General features: G+C 42.1%; 1 protein-coding gene across 1 annotated transcript in view; it reads left to right on the top strand.

Annotated features, from left to right (window-relative positions):
- The window catches only part of LOC122546367 (uncharacterized), a 218,016-nt gene that overhangs the window by 159,985 nt on the left and 40,174 nt on the right, over nucleotides 1–17,857 (top strand). Inside the window, exons 9-13 of the mRNA XM_043685104.2 lie at nucleotides 4,724–4,878; nucleotides 6,275–6,429; nucleotides 8,829–9,015; nucleotides 12,989–13,116; nucleotides 16,234–16,307. Coding sequence (XP_043541039.2) covers nucleotides 4,724–4,878; nucleotides 6,275–6,429; nucleotides 8,829–9,015; nucleotides 12,989–13,116; nucleotides 16,234–16,307 — 699 coding nt within the window. The remainder of the gene's footprint in view (nucleotides 1–4,723; nucleotides 4,879–6,274; nucleotides 6,430–8,828; nucleotides 9,016–12,988; nucleotides 13,117–16,233; nucleotides 16,308–17,857) is intronic.

Below are 17,857 nucleotides of genomic sequence, written 5' to 3'. Positions count from 1 at the left end.
ATGCCTCTCATTACCTTGTATACCTCAATTAGGTCTCCTCTTCTCCTCCTTTTCTCCAATGAAAAAAGTCTGAGCTCAGTCAACCTCTCCTCGTAAAATAAGCCCTCCAGTCCAGGCAGCATCCTGGTGAACCTCCTCTGAACCTGCTCCAAAGCATCCACATCTTTCTTATAATAGGGCGACCAGAACTGGACGCAGTGTTCGAAGTGCAGTCTAACCAAGGTTTTATAGAGCTGCAACAAGATCTCACGACTCTTAAACTCAATACCCCTGTTAATGAAAGCCAAAACACCATGTGCTTTCTTAACAACCCTGTCCACTTGGGTGGCCATTTTAAGGGATCTATGTACTTGCACCCCAAGATCCCTCTGTTCCTCCACACTACCAAGAATCCTATCCCTAATTCTGTACTCAGCTTTCAAATTTGACCTTCCAAAATGCATCACCTCGCATTTATCCAGGTTGAACTCCATCTGTCACCTCTCAGCCCATCTCTGCATCCTGTCAATGTACCGCTGCAGCCTACAACAGCCCTCTATACTGTCAACGACACCTCCAAACTTTGTGTCATCTGCAAACTTGCTGACCCATCCTTCAATCCTCTCTTCCAAGTCATTAATAAAAATTACAAACAGTAGAGGCCCAAGGACAGAGCCCTGTGGAACACCACTCACCACAGACTTCCAGGCAGAATATTTTCCTTCTACTACCACTCGCTGTGTTCTGTTGGCCAGCCAATTCTGTATCCAGACAGCTATGTTCCCCTGAATCCCATTCCTCCTGACCTTCTGAATGAGCCAACCATGGGGAACCTTATCAAATGCCTTGCTAAAGTCCATATACACCACAAAAACATTTAGGGAACATTTAGGGAACATCTCCGGGATACCCGCACCAATCAACCACACCGCTCTGTAGCCCAACATTTCAACTCCCCCTCCCCCTCTGCCGAGGACATGGAGGTCCTGGGCCTCCTTCAGCGCCATTCCCTCACCACCTGACGCCTGGAGGAAGAATGCCTCATCTTCCGCCTCGGAACACTTCAACCCCAGGGCATCAATGTGGACTTCACCAGTTTCCTCATCCCCCACCTCACCACAGTTCCAAACTTCCAGCTCAGCACCATCCTCATGACTTGTCCTACCGGGCTATCTTCTTTTCCACCTATCCACTCCACCCGCCTCTCTGACCTATTACCTTCATCCCCACCCCCATCCACCTATTGTACTCTTTGCTACCTTCCCCCACCCTTCTCCCTGACCTATGACATTCATCCCCACCCCCACTCACCTATTGTACTCTATGCTACATTCTCCCCACCCCCACCCTCCTCTCATTTATCTCTCCACCCTTCTGGCATTCTGCCTGTGTTCCTGATAAGGGATTTTGCCTGAAACGTCGATTTTTCTGCTCCTCGGATGCTGCCTGAACTGCTGTGCTTTTCCAGCACCACTCTAATCCAGAATCTGGTTTCCAGCATCTGCAGTCATTGTTTTTACCAAGGGGATGCAGTGATGGTAACTCCACTGAATGTCAATGGGGGCGTGGTTAGATTATCTTTTATTAGTGATGGTCATAGTTTGGTATCTGTATGACGTGAGTGTTACTTGCCACTGGTCAGTCCAAGCCTTGGTATTGTCCAAATCTTGTTGAATTTGTCCATGACTGCTTCAGTGTCCGAAGAGTTGCAAATGGTGCTAAACATTGTGCAATCATCAGCGAACAGCCCAACTTCTGACCTTGTGATTGGGGGAACCTTATTGATAAAGCAGCTGTAGATGGTTGGGCCTAGGACACTACCCTGAGGAACTCCTGCGTAGATGTCCTGGAGTTGAGATGACTGACTTCCAACAACCACGACCATCTTGCTATGTGTCAGATATGACTCTAACCACCAAAGAGTTTTCCCCAGAATTCCCTTTGATTCTAGTTTTGCCAGACTTCCTTGATGTCGCACTCTTTGATGCAGCCTTGATGTTAAGGGCTATCACTCTCATCTCACCTCTGGAATTCAGCTCTTTTGTCCATGTCTAAACCAAGGCTGTAATGATGTTAGGAGCTGAGTGGCTCAGGTGGAACCCAAACTGGGCGTCACTGAACAGGTTATTGCTGAGCATGTGCTGCTTAATAGCACTGCTGATGACATCATCCATCATTTTACTGATGATCAAGAGTAGACTGACAGAGTGGTAATTGGTTGGGTTGGATTTGTCTTTTTTTTTTATGTACAGGACACATATGGACAATTTTCCACATTGTTGGTAAATGCCAGTGTTGTAACTGTACTGGAACAGCTTGGCTAAGGGAGCAGCAAGTTATGGAGCATAAGTCTTCATTTCTATTGCCAGAATGTTGTAAGGTCCCGTATGCTTTGCAGTATCTAGTGTCTCCAACTGTTTCTTGATATCACGTGGAGTGAATTGAATTTACTGAAGACTGGTATCTGTGATGCTGGGGACCATTGGAGGAGGCCGAGGTGGATCATCCACTTAGCATATCTGGCTGAAGATTGCTGCAAAAGCTTCAGCCTTATCTTTTGCACTGATGCACTGGGCTCCTCCATCATTGAGGATAGGGATATTTGTGGAGCCACCTCCTCCAGTGAGTTGTTTAATGATCCACCACCATTCATGACTGGATATGGAAGGACTGGATCTGTTAGATCTGATCTATTGGTGGTGGGATCTCTTAGCTATACCTATCACTTGCACATGTTTGGCATGCAAGTAGCCCTGTTTGGTGACTTCACCAGGTTGACACCTCACCTTCAGGTATGTCTGGTGCTGCTCCTGGTGTGCCCTCCTGCACTCTCCATTGAAATAGGTGGATCCCTTGGCTTGATAGTAATGGTTGAGTGGGGGATATGCTGGGCTATGAGGTTACAAATTATGTTGGAATACAGTTCCACTGGTTTTGATGGTCCACAGCAACTCATGGATGACCAGTCATGAGTTGCTAGATCTGTTCAAAGCCTGTCCAGTTAGCACAATGATAGTGCCACAAAGTACGATGGAGATTATTCTCAATGTGAAGGCAGGACTTTGTCTCTACAAGATCTGAGCAGTGGTCACTCTTACTGATACTGACATGGATAGATGCATTTGCAGCTGGCAGATTGGTAAGGATGAAGTGAAGCATGTTTTCCCATTTTGTTGGTTCCCTCACCACCTGCTGCAGACCCAGTCTAGCAGTTATGTCCTTTAGGACCCCACCAACTCGATCAGTTGCGCTGCTGCTGAGCCATTTTTGGTGGTGGGTATTGAAATCTCCCTCCCAGAGTACATTTTGTTCCTTTACCATTCTTAATGCTTTCTCCAAGTGTTGTTCAACATGGAGGAGTGCCAATTCATCAGCTGATAGAGGACAATGCGTGGTAATCAGCAGGAGGTTTCCTTGCTCATGTTTAACCTGAAGTCACGAGACTTCATGGAGTCCTGAGTTAACATTGAGAACAATCAGGACAGCTCCCTCCTGACTGTATACCACTATGATGCCACCTCTGCAGCATCTGTCCTGCCGATGGGCAGGACATATCCAGGGCTAGTGATGGTGGTGTCTGGGACATTGTCTGTAAGGTATCATTCCATGAGTATGATAATGTCACGCTGTTGCTTGACTTGTCTGTGAGTCAAAATCTCTCCCAATTTTGGCACTAGCCTACAGATGGGAATGAGGAGGACTTTGCAGGGTCGACAGGGCCATTTCTGCCGTTGTCTTTTCCAGTGCCTAGGTTGATGCTAGTTTGAGACTTTGTAGCAATTGAAACAACAGAGTGACTTGCCATGGCATTTCAGAGGGCAATTGAGAGTCAACCTCATTGCTTGTGGCTCTAGAGTCACATGTAGGCCAGACTAGGTGAGCATGGCAAATTTCATTCCCTGGAAGGCATTAGTGAACCAGATAGGTTTTTCTAACAATCGCCAATGATTTCATGGTTAATTCCACACTGTTTTTTTATTGAATTCAAATTCCACCATCTACCATGATGGAATTCAAACCCAGGTCCCCAGAAGATTACCTGGGTCTCTGGATTAATACTGTAGCAATAACTCCACTGGACCATCAACTTCCCCTGTTCCTCTTGTTAAATATAGAAACTTGGTGCATGCTTTCTGTTAATTTGGCTATGAAAAGATAAGTAAATTGGAGAATTCTTTTTAACATTTTTAACTTTTGTAATGTAGGAATAGCGGAACTTTATTTCCTACCCCAGTGAGGTGTACCAATGCACCCAACTGACCACCTTAACACTTTTGAGCCCATCCAGCATCTTCGCTCAGGCAGTGTGTCACTGGCCCCCACATCAGTTCATTCTAGCATATTTTAAGAACATTCAGACTTGTATTCAACGTTACAATGTATTTTTATGTTAGTGAGCAGCTGAAGCCATCTTGTATCCAAATAAATATGTATTGTCTACTTCCAAATGAGGAATTTACAATTTTAGTTAGCTTTAATTACAGAATCATAGTTGGCAAAGGAACTACAGCTAATTTCTTGCAAACCTCAGTAAGAAGAAAAGGCCCACATCTTTTAGAAACAATCATCTATTAGTTTCAGTTGTTATTTTTAGTTTATTCCTTTGGTTGATCTGAATTTGGAATGATAAATGCTGAAAAAATAATTTGAATACATAACATTATGATTCATTTGTACTCTGGGGTTTATTTGACTTGGCGATGTGAACTTTACAAACAAATAAACTGTGTATCTCTATCTACAGAGGCCAATATGAGTATAATTTGGTGTTGGCAATGGATACATTCACCAACAGACACACCCAATGGTATTACTTTCGGATTCAGAACATAGTGTCAGATGTCACCTACAAATTTAAGATCGTCAACTTGCTGAAAAAAGATAGCCTTTATAATTATGGTAAGCACTATTTTAGAATTCTACTCTAATTTTACTTTCAGTTTTAACATTGCTGTCATAGTTAACTCAATATCAAAAGATAGAAAAGGAACAGGCAATCAACTGGGGTCTTGTTAAACTTACAAATGATCAGAAGAAAACAGGGAAGAAGAGTATTTTACCACACAAAATCTCTGGTTCAGTGGGCTATATACAGCTATCCTAAGTGTGTCCTTAACTTAAATATAATCATGAAAGCTGCCTTTAGTGAGCAGCTTCATGGAATAGGACGAAGTGAGGATTGCAGATGCTGGAGATTAGAGTTGAGAGTGTGGTGCTGGAAAACCACAGCAGGTCAGGCAGCAACCGAGGAGCAGGACAGTTGACATTTCGGGCAAAAGCCCTTCATCAGGAAGGTTTCTGCCTTGGATGCTGCCTGACCTGCTGTGCTTTCCAAGCACCACAATATCGTGGAATATATGAGTTCCAATCCCTTGAATGTTTTTAAATGGTTTTGTTTCCTGAGGCAGTAACACACATCACACAGGGTTAGCAAGAATGTTGGGGACAAAAATTCAACATGATGAGCCATCAAACTGGTCTTCCCATGAAGGAATAGAAAACTGGGATTTTATATATTCACTGATTGTGCAACATCAGGGCGCAGGAGATATTTCCAGATTGAAACCACAATGGCAATTAAAACACATAAATGGGCTAAAAACTCACAAAACCATAATAAAATGTTAGAAAACTGCATCTGACTTGAGGAATAAAATGACAGCAGTAAAGTAATAATATAAAACATAAATTTTTAGAATGGAGAGATTGAACTTTTTTGGTTACTAACTTGGGCAAAGCGCCATGAAGGTTAAGAGATTTGTTCAAGGTGTTCAATATTAAGAGGGGATCTGAGAGAGTAGGTAGGGATCAGTTGTTTCCATTGGCACAAAGTCAGAAATCAGAAAATATGGATTTAAGGCACTTCGCAAAATTACCAAGAGAGAGATGAGAAATGATTATAAGCAATGCATCGTATGACGAGAGATCCATTGTCTAAAAGAGCTAATAACATTCAAAGAGTAACTGGATAGAGATATGGAAAGGAAACATTGCAGAGCAAAGGGGAAGAGTAGTGGACTGGGACTAATTGGAAAGCTCTTTCAAAAAGCTGGAAAACGCAGTACACATTGACTTCCTACTCTGCTGTGTCATGCTGAATACTGAATTTTTAAACAGTCAAAGATTCCTGAATGCCACCTAATTTCCTGGAGAGGAAGGCACTGTTAGAGTGCCAATTGCAAAGTATAGAGAATATATATATATAGGGAATGTATATATTTTATATGCACACAACCTTTCAAATGAAGTCGACTGTGTTTGAATCATCTTATATTTCTACTTATCTTTCTATTAGGAATGAAACCTTTAGTTTACTCAGAGAAAGATGCGAAAGAACACAATATTGGCTGGTTTCGTTCAGGTCATCACATCACATATAAACCATGGAATAACAAGGGCTTCAACAAATCTTTGCCCAATGTACAATATTACTGCCTAGCATTTCAAATAGTAAGTGGAAATTTCCTGCTTTGTGACTGGAGAAAATTGATGGGATTATGTGAAAACAGTGCTCGCAGAAAGGTAATTGCTTCATCTAAGATGAAAACCCATGTAAGGTGAGATCTGTAACAATCAGAAGCAAATGCTGGAGCAACTCAGCAGGATTGGCTGCACCTGTGGACAGTCTTCCTCGTGGTCACCAGTGCTTTTCTGTTTGTGTAGCCCTTGCTTGTGGTGTAACCAACTCGCTTTCCTCAGCCTCATGGATACTCCCTAGATGCTCCATGCAGCAAATCAGGAGCTGCAGCTGACCCCACTTCCTGCAATGTAGTCACCATTGACACTGAAAGTGTCCCTGATTTCCCACATGTTGCAGGAAGTGTATTTCTGGGGACTGACTTCTCCTGCCATTGTGAATCTTACCAACTGCAAATAATAAACTAAGATCCAATTCCTCAACCTTGCCCACTATTCATCAAATCAGATTTCTCTTTGTCTATTCCTAACAAATTACAAAAATTAAGACTTTATTCCCAGTAGAACTCTTAGTCCCTAAAACCAGTTGCCAAGCAACTAATTGTAGAACCCTCTACAGTATAGAAACAGGCCAGTCAGCCCAGCAAGTCCACACTGACTCTGAAGGGTATCCCACCTAGACTCACCCTCCTATCCTATCCCTGTAACTCTGCATTTCTCATGGTTAATCCACTTAATCTACACATCCCAGGACACTATGGGCAATTTAGCATGGCCAATCCACCTAACCTGGACATCTTTGGACTGTGGTAGGAAATGGGAGCACGTGGAGGAAACCCACACAGATGAGGGCAGAATGTACAAACTCCACATAGACAGTTGCCTGAGGGAATCAAACCCAGATCCCTGGCACTCTGAGGCAGCAGTGCTAACCACTGAACCACTGTGCTAGCCCTTGTCCTAGGTCACTTTTGCCCTAATCCTCTTGCCCTAGGTCACTTTTGAATCATGATGTACCTTTAGGAGCTTTGTTTACTGATTCAGCGAATGTTTGCTCCTCTCCTCTCCCACTGCTGTGCTGACTGAACTTGATCTGGGTGCAGATTCTCAGGGTTTTATCTGGAAGCTTCATTGCTGCCATTCACTCCCAGGTTCACTCTGCTCTGCTTCTCTCTGGCTGCTGCTCTGACTGAGCAGTATTATATGTAGGCATGCATAATAGCCAAGTTTGTGGACAACACAAAAATAAGTGGTGAAGGTGATACAAAGAGTCTGCAAAAGAGATATAAACAGGTTAATCAAGTGGGAAAAAGATCGGCAGATGGAAAATAATGTGGGCAAATATGAGGTTATGCACTTTGGCAGGAGGAAGAGGAACTAAATATTATGGATATAGCCTGTAGAAAGCTACAGTACAGAGATTTAGGCATCCTTGTGTATAAATCACTAAAAGCTGGTGTATATGTTTAGCAGGAAATAGAGAAAGCAAATAAATGTTGGCCTTCATTTCAAAGAGGATGGAGTATATAACTAAAGAGAGGTCTTGCTACAGTTCTACTATACACTAATCGGACAACAAGCTGAAATGCTGTGAACAATTTTGGGCCCTTATCTCAGCAAAGATATCCTGGCACTGGAAGAAGTCCAAAGTCATTTCCTAAGCTAATGCTGGATATAGAGGAACTAACTTTTGAGGAAAGGTTGAGTAGGTTGGGTGTATACTCATTGGAGTTTAGCAAGAGGAAAAGCAACCTCTTTGAAACATACAAGATTCTTAGGGGGTTTGAAGGTGTAGGAGTGGAAAGGTGGTTTTTCTTTGTAGGAGAATTTAGGACCAGAAGACAATCTCACAGTGAGGGGTCACGCATTTCCACAGAGATGAGCAGGATTTTTTTTTTTCTCTCAGACAGTTGTGAATATGTGGAATTTGTTTATTGCAAAGGGCTGTTGAGGTTGGGTCATTAAGTCCATTTAAAGCTGAGATAGATTTTTAATCATTGGGGGAATCAAGGGTTATGGGGAAAAAGCAGGAAATTAGAGTTCAGGATCATCAGATCAACCACAATCTCAATGAATGGAGGGCAGACCTGATGGGCTGAATGACCTCCTTTTGCTCCTTTGTCTTATGGTCTTATGTCAACTATCCACCTAGCCACCATACTGAGTCAAAATTAGGACCAATTAGCACCACTATAAATACTGCCTATAAATAAGTCATCTTATCAGCAACAATTTATCAAAATACAACCCTTCCTCTTTGTAGCTTCTGATTGAATCTAACACTGCTAGCTGAATAATTCTGCAATGCACATCACACTAATTTGATGTTTTGAAACTTGTTGGCTATGATTGTAATTAACCTCCTTTTGGAAAGCTTGAATTTTATTTGCTTCAGATCAGGCTTTCACACTAGTTCTTCCATTTTGTTTCAGGAATTTAATAATAGGAATGATACATACTACCTAGCGCATTGCTACCCCTACAGATATACTGACCTAAAGGCTCACTTGGATGAAATAGTAAATGATTCTAAACATTCAGCACATTTTAAAAAGGAGGTACTGTGTGAAACAAGAGCAGGAAATAGCTGCTTTTTGCTGACAATCACTGACTATACAGGTGAGTTGCACTAAGTTTTCATTATATCTTGTAGCTAATTCCCAATCAACCTGTTTACACTGTGTACTGTTTATACCTGACTCGTACTCAGTTATACAATGTCCTGACAGGTGATTTCAAATGACCATTGCAATACATATGCCCCCTGCAGTGACTTGAGGCCTTCGTGAGCATTTTATGTATAGGACATATGACATAGTGGGTAACCTTTGAGCCAGAAGTTCTGGGTTCAAGACCCACTCCAGGAGTTAATGGCCCAGAAAGGTGTGTTCGTAACTGATCAGTCTGATAATCTTTCCAACCTGTGCTAATGGCAGACGGTAAATTTGCAAAAGATTCCTGATCAGCTATGAGCGGGAAAGAAAATTGGAGTTTCTATCATCATTATCCATAGCTCCAGACTAGAAGATGCATTTAAAAGTGCAGCCCCACCAACATAAATTCCTAGGCAATGCTTGGATCAGATTGATGCCAGTCCAAGAGCATAGCTTACAATCCCCTTGAATGTGTGGCAGATTCAGAACTAAACTCCTTACTATATCTGTGACAGAGATTGTGGCTCTGTGCATCAAACTAACCTTCAGGCAGAGAACTGATGGAGATATGAACACAATTGACATAGTGAAAGCAAGCTTAATTATGTTCTATCTCTATTCTCTTAACACAAAAATGAATTGGATGCATGATCACCGAATAAGTTTGGAATATAGAATGACAAGTTTGATAACTTTTGAGAGATTATCTTTCTTTATTTATTGTTGAGAAGTGGGCATCATTGGCAAAGCCACGGTGTATTCCTACCGAGAACATGGTGGTAAGCCACCACCATGAACCAATTACACAGTCTGTGTAATTGTTATGACCAATTCCCAGGCAAAGTTCCCCAATTTGTTCTTATCCTAGGCGGGATGTTTAAAATTGTTAGGCTCCTTTCTAAGGAGGGATGTACTACCTCCCTGTCTTTATTTGTGTATTCTGCCTGGTTGGTTGCAACGTGGTTAATTTAAAAAAGGTTCCCTTCCCACGTGGATATCTCTCTGCCAGACCCAAATGAAGATATGTTTTGAAAGAAGCCAATTTAACCAGGATAGCATGAGTTAATCAAATAATGAGTTTATTAGCTACCAACCACAAGAAGAATCAATAATACAACATATTTGCTCATAGATTAAGAATAAAAAGTGGAAGGTTAAAAAGATTTATGGATCAGCCTCTGAGTCATTTTTAAAGAATAGGTAGTCAAATACTGCAGCTGTTACATAAGATGGTGCCAGTCCTGTTGACATTGATAGTTGAACAGTGGATTTTGAGATTCTTGACATACTTTCAGATTGATTAAAATTCTTTTGTCCTGGTTCCTTTTGATAGATTCAGAACTAAACTGCTTACTCTCGGCCCTTTCTTCACCTTCAGTACAGGGGTATTTAATGGCTGTTCTCAAACTGTGACCTTCACAGCACATTTATTCATACGTTAGTATGTCAGACTAGGTTTGAAATGCACTTTTAAACATTGTCACTGTGCACTTGCAAAAGAGGAAAATGCAAAATGCTTCTTGTCCAGATTGATGTATTTTCCCCAAAAATGTTCACAGTCTGAGATCCTTACAGGCAATTATACAGTAGTTTACAGTGCATATCTCCTTTTGAAGCTTCTTAGGCACCTTCAGATGCGACATTCCAAATTTGTCTCAAACAACCACTGGATTTACATCTGCAATCATCTTTTGGCTATAGCAGCCCTCGCTTAAAACAAATGTTGGAATGAAAAGTTTGGTTTGTTTGCAGAATTGTGACCCTCATTCATGACAGTAATAAAAGTACTCTCAATGTGGTGTTTGGAAGACAATTCCAGGAGTTTGACCCTATGATGTTGAAGGAACATAGTTATATTTCCAATCAAGTTGGTGTGTGACATGCAGCAAAGCATAGATGGTGGAGTTTTCATGTTGCTGTCATTGGTCATAAGTTCTGTCAAAGGACCCTTACAGTCATAAAATCATAGAGGTGCACAGCACAGTAAAAGACCCTTCGGTCCAACTCATCCATGCCGACCAGATATCCTAACCCAATCTAGTCCCATTTGCCAGCACTTGGCCCATATCTCTCTAAACCCTTCCTATTCATATACCCATCCAGATGCCTTTTAACTGTTTAGTCTCCACCAATTGTATTAGCCTCCACCACTTCCTCTGGCAGTTCATTCCATACATACCACCCTCTGCATGAAACGGTTGCCCCTTAGGCCCCTTTTATATCTTTACCCTCTCACCCTAAACCTATGCCCTCTAGTTCTGGACTCTCCCACCCCAGGGAAAATACCTTGTCTATTTATCCTATTCATGTCCCTCATGATTTTATAAACCTCTATATGGTCATACCTCAGCCTCCGACGCTGCAGGGAAAACAGCACCAGCCTACTGAGAGTCTACCTATATCTCAAATCCTCCAATCCTGGCAATATCCTTGTAAATCTTTTCTGAACCCTTTCAAATTTCACAACATCCTTCCGATAGGAAGGAGACCAGAATTGCACACATTATTCCAAAAGTGGCCTAACCAACATCCTGTACAACCACAACATGACCGCCCAACTCCCATACTCAATACTCTGACCAATAGAGGAAAGCATACCAAATGCCTTCTTTGCTATCCCATCTACCTGTGACTACTTTTAAGAAACAATGAACCTGCATTCCAAGATCTCTATGTTCAGCAACACTCCCTAGGACCTTACCATTTACTGTATAAGTCCTGCTAACATTTGCTTTTCCACAATGCAGCACCACGCATTTATCTAAATTAAACCCCATCTGCCACTCCTCAGTCTATTGGCCCAACTGATCAAGATCTTGTTGTAATCTGAGGTAACCTTCTTCGCTGTCCACTCCACCTCTAATTTTGGTGTCATCTGCAAACTTACTAACTATACCTCCTATGTTCACATCCAAGTTGTTTATACAAATGACGAAAAGTAGTGGACCCAGAACTGATCCTTGTGGAACTCCACTGGTCACCAGCCCCCAGTCTGAAAAGCAACCCCCCACCCACCACCCTCTGTCTTCTACCTTTGAGCCAGTTCTGTATCCAAATGTTTAGTTCTCCTTGTATTCCATGAGATCTAACCTTGCTAACCAATCTCCCATGGGGAACCTTGTTGAACGTCTTGGTATCATGGGAAGTGGTTGTTTGGGTAGATCAGTCTACCAATGGAACAATCTTCCCAACATCCACTCAGTCCAGGCCATTCAGTATTCTGTAAGTTTCAATTAGATTTCATCTCATCCCATTGAGTATAGAACCAGAGTCCTTGAACGTTCCTCATTATGTTAAGCTTTTCATTCCTGGGACCATTCTCGTGAACTTCCTCTAAGCAAGCTTCAGGGCTAGTACATCCTCCCTGAGATATGGGCCCAACTCTGCACAATATTCCAAATATGGTCTGACTAGAGCCTCAGAAGTATATCCCTTCTTTTATATTCAAGTCCAAAATAAATGCCATCATTGCATTTGCCTTTCTAACTACTGACTCAACCTGCAAGTTTACCCTGAGAGAATCCTAGACTAGAACTCCCAAGTTTCTTTGCACTTCAAATTTCTGAATTTTCTCCCCACTTAGAAAATAGTCCGTGTCTCTATTCTTATTACCAAAATGCATGACCTCACACTTGCCCATGTTGTACTCAATCTGGCACTTTTTTGCCCACTCTCCTAACCTGTCTAATTCCTTCCGCAGCCTCTCCATCTCCTCAATGCTACCTGTCCCTCTACCTATCTTTGTATCGTCTGCAAACTTAGCCAGAAGGTTCTCAGTTCCTTCAACTAGATCGTTAATGTATGAAGTGAGAAGTTGTGGTCCCAACACTGAGCCTTGTGGAACACCACTTGTCACCAGCTGCCATCCTGAGATGTCCAAATGATAATTGTCTATTGTGACTTCTTGGCAAATAGGGGCCTTGTTTCTCTTATGACAGATATGGAAGATTCTAAATCAAAGCTTGGTGTTGTGCTGACAGCAAGAGTACATCCTGGGGAGACTCAAGCCAGCTGGATGATGAAAGGCATTCTGGACTTTTTGCTTTCTGAGGAGCCTACAGCAAAGGTAGAGATAAACAAGATAACTACATAATACTTTTGAATCTAGTTCACCCAAGTTGATATTACATTATAACAAAAATCAATTTGGGATTTTTGTGCTCCTTTTCATTGCATCAAACTACTTATAGGTCCTTTTACTATCTGAATCTTTTTTAGGAGATCGCTCAGTCATGCACCCACAATCAAACCAGGAGAGTGACTGATGTCTCATAGCCACATGGGTTCACTTAGTACCCAGGATGTGATCAGTGCTGTAATCTGAGCTGTAAGATTCAGCAATATAGCTGAGGTCAACCAGGTCTAGGAAACCTTTGACTCTACTCATGTGACATTGAAAGGGTTGCATGATAAAACTGCAGAATTCATCAGCAGGAAAGGATTTCCATTGATAAATGTTCAGGTCGTCCTGAACGATCAACTGTCAGAACTCTGACCGACTCCTTTGAGCAGATTCTAGACATGACTGACCAGTCCTCAGATGTTCTTTTTTGCCTACTGCCACTTGATGGTACACTGTTCCCTGACGGATTGCGATAGGCCAACAGGACTGACCATTAGCAACTCACTGGATTGCACCAGGACAAATCTCCTAACAGTGAGCATCCTAAGTGGACAAGTGATGGTGACCAAGCTCCTGGACTGTGTGCCTTTGTCTGACATAAATGGGAGCCCCTGAGAGACAGCAATCCACACCATCCCAACACCTACATTCTCAGTCCTTTCACTGAACTGAGAATTGTCCCCATCAAGATGTTTCTCAATGACATCAGCCCTCCACAAAAACAACAACAGATCTCTACCATAAAAGCATGACCTGCAGCCTGTGTGTCTATGCTAAAGATCATGTCAATGTGGCAGTGTTGAAAATCTTTGCACCAACAGGCAAGTACAGATGCTGTAAGCATGCAAGTAGGTATAAGTGAACACGTGCAAAGAGTCCTCTGAGTATTCTGTCTCAAGGCTGTTTGTAGCATTGTATACTTTGTCAAGTATACTCTTCACTTCTGCATGAGATGGCATGTAGATTGCTGTCAGGATAAGAGAGGTGAACTCATGCAGCAGGTGGTAGGGACAGCACTTCACTGTAAGATATTTTAGGTCTGGGGAGCAGTAGCTCGCCAGATTGACCACATCCAAGCTCCACGTGGTGTTGATTAGCAGGCACCCCTGGCCATGCCCATGGATACCAAGCAGTCCACTCAGTGGACTGAGAAACTCTCAGGTTGTAAAGCACATTCAGGTATATCAGGAGTGAACCATGTCTCTATAAAACAGAGCACACAACAGTCTCTCAAATCCTTTGGTAGGTGAGTCTAGCTTTGAGGTCATCCATCTTGTTTTCAATAGCTTGGATGTTTGCCATGAGTCTGCTGGGGAGGGAGGGAGACCTGAAGACCAGCATGTGTCCCACATTTCCCGGATAGGTTGCTGCTCCTAGTCGATTCTGGGCATTGGTGAGAGAAGTCTGCTGCTCTGAGAGGTAAGTATGTGCTCCTGATGAGGTCCTGGGCACCGGGCATGTCTTTGAATGTTCCAGGGGTGTCTTGTGGTCGGTCTGGTCAGGCCTCCTCAATAGCGGGTCGCTATAGAGTCAGGTTTTGTCCCACACTGGTCAGGCCTTGGTTCTGGGTTTCCATGAGATTAGAGAGGTTAGGTCTGTGCGAAGCAGGATGGCCTCTGATCCCTCTGGGCTTTTGGTTCCAGCATCAGCAAGATAAGTTGATGCATCTATTGGGGCCCTGGGCACTAGTCCCTTTCATAAACTCCCGGGGTGGGGAGGGGGGGGTCTTGCAGACAGTCTGGTCTGGTCTCCTCCATGTCAGGCCACTGAGGAGTCAGGTCTTGTTCCCGTGCTGGTTGGGCTTTGGAAATTGGACCTCATTTGTCAGAGAACCTTCATACCTGAATGTAGATTTAGAGAGCATTGTTCATAATTCTGATGGACTTAGAATTGAGGTATAGAAGAGCAGAACGATTATAAAGTATGTAAGAATAAGATCTGTAGTAGACAGCTCGTAAAGAGTTGCCATGCTGTGGCATTATCTTGCTGCTACTAATGACCATTCACACCTTCTTTCTTTCCAAACGTTAAGGAAATTATTGATATTGCCTAAAGCTGGCAGAAACCAACTGGGTGGGAAACTAAATGAGCTTGGGATATTTCCTTGAGGTAACCAGATCTGGCTGACTGCAAACTGCATGCTGCTTCCAGAGAGTGGCTGAAACATCCTCAGTGCCTTTGAATGTACATACTCAGATTATTTGGTAACAGGGGCATCAAGGAAGTTTTAACCGAGACTTGAGGAGGGAATGAATGATGAGGGTAAATTTTACCAATCCTTCAGCGATGAGCTGGGAGGGGGCAACATTGGCAAAATGGCTTGGGAATGGCACAGAGGAGATTCCCTGATATTTTTCCACAGCCATGTCAGTTTAACAGTGCTGATAAAAGTGGGAAGATCTGCTACCTGCCTGGAGCCCAATTTGGCCCCTGAGGTACACAATTAAGGGCTTCCTACGGCTCATTTGCCATTTTTCCCATGACCTCTGAGTCATGGGAGACTGTCCAGGATAAAGTGCCATCATCTATTATGTCCCTGCTTTTGAGGCCCACCAATTCTGATGGATTGCCTTCCCTCCACCTCACCTCCATCACAACAATGGTGTTAACTGTTCCTCACAACAACCTTCCACCTGCCAGGCCCTGGAGTCTCCCTTCCATTCTTCATCAGAGCCTTGACCATTGAGGTGCCCTTTCCTCACAATGACAGGCTCAACAATAGTTACTGCTAGTCATGGTGCTGTTGAAGTTACTGCATTGCTGCCCCTCTGATTTAGACTGGCAGCTTTTTGGTAAGCTGTCATCTTTCATAGGAATTAGCCACTTTATTGATCACTACTGAATTGAGGCCTCATTGGATCCTAATCAGGATTGTCATTCTCTTTTGGCCCTGACAGCCAGTTGCCATTTTATTTCACAGTATCAGCAACAAAAAGCAAAAGATGTTTCTGGAAAAATAATTTTTGGACTATTCTTTACAAGTAATAACAACTGCCTCATGTTCATAAAGTATATTTTAAATTATGTTTCACTAATTTTAACAACTCTTTTTCTCTATAGGAACTGCGGAAGAAATGCATCTTTAAAATCATTCCTATGCTAAATCCAGATGGAGTGATAGTCGGAAACTATAGGTAAAGCATTCTAAGTAATTACATTAAAAACAAATTAAATTTTGTTTTAGTCCATCTGTATTATACATGGATATATCACGCATTATCTTTCAATTGTTTTGTTGCTATTTTGACCTGCTTTTTGGAGGAAGCCGAGGACAACACTTTCAGAAGGTTGATTTATACAAAAGACAGTTGGAATGGACAGTTTTCATCCATTCTTCCCATTTTATGCAAGTTCAATATAAAACCTCTCATGTTTATAATGGCAGCCAACGGCTTTGTCCTGGCCAACATCTATCAAGAAATCATAGACGTGGAATATTCATTTATCAAGGATTCTCATTGCCAATACTTACTCAAAACATTTCGTCCCCCAAGATGCCTCTCTCTAGGTTATCTCTTAACTCAATAATTTGGAATATAAAACATTGTATCAGAGTCTATCTGAGTGCTGCTAATATTGGTTCAAAATTCTGCCTTCACTTTGTTGGGAGGGATCAATTCATTCAAAATATATTCACTTTGAATAACTTTCATAAATTTCAAAATACACCGAATAAAACTGGATGAGATAAAACCATCAATTCCCAGCTTTTCTGTACTGTCAGGTGCTTACGTTGCTTCTATAATAAAGAGGCTAGATCTTTGCATAAACCTGCACCTTTTATCTTTATGAAGATATCACATATAAATGAGCCAAATGTGATCGTCCATTAGTGGTTGGTCATTGATTGGCCAGCAGAAATCATTTTTATTATTTACATTTCACGTATAATTCAGCTCAGACATTTTATTTAAACATATTAGGAACTTTCTTGCTGCTATTTCCTTATGCCTTTGTAAACTATTTGCAAGTGCCACAGAAATTCTGTTCACACATGTTAGCAGAGTTTCTGCCAAGCATCCAGTTTAGATACAGTGGCACCAAGTAAATATTTGGTCCCCACCTCCCACTGGATATACTGTACAAAAATAGAAGCACTTAGAAAACTGTTGATGTGGATGCTGGAAATGTGAAATCAAAACAGCAAGTTTTCAAGAAACTCAGCAAGTGTGGCAACATCTGTGGAGTGAGAAACAGAGTTAATGTTTTAAGTCTAGTATGACTGAAGTCCAGTTAACCTGAAGAGTCATACTGGGCGTATACTGTTAACTCTATTACTCCAGATTTGCTGAGTTTCACCAATGCTTTCTGTCTCTAATTTAAGAAAGAATTTGAAGCCCAAGTGAGAATAAATTCATATTCTAACATTCAAGCGGAGTTAACCACATTCTTCTTTCAGTGTGTAATGTTTTTCATTTTAGCCACATGTGAACATAAGAAATGTTATGAAAGACAGACGGAAGCAGAGGAGTAAGAAGCAATATTGGCTCCAGCTGTGAAATAATGATCAGTCTGAAAGCTGTGCACATTGCATTAATAAATTCAATTGGCTGGATTGTGTTGCAGCAATGTGGAGACCTCACCAGTTGGAGAGCTGGTGGGAACCCAGTGACTATCATCACTGAACTGGCCAGTGTTGGGCTTACCACGTGATTAAGGATCTTTCTTTTGAAGGCGGAAATTT

The sequence above is a fragment of the Chiloscyllium plagiosum genome, unplaced genomic scaffold, assembly GCF_037043375.1.
Source record: "Chiloscyllium plagiosum isolate Xiang-an unplaced genomic scaffold, Cpla_swu_hap1 HiC_scaffold_3, whole genome shotgun sequence".
NCBI classification, from domain to species: domain Eukaryota; kingdom Metazoa; phylum Chordata; class Chondrichthyes; order Orectolobiformes; family Hemiscylliidae; genus Chiloscyllium; species Chiloscyllium plagiosum.
Note: the sequence above shows the minus strand (reverse complement) of the source record. Positions and strands in the feature narration are given on the sequence as shown.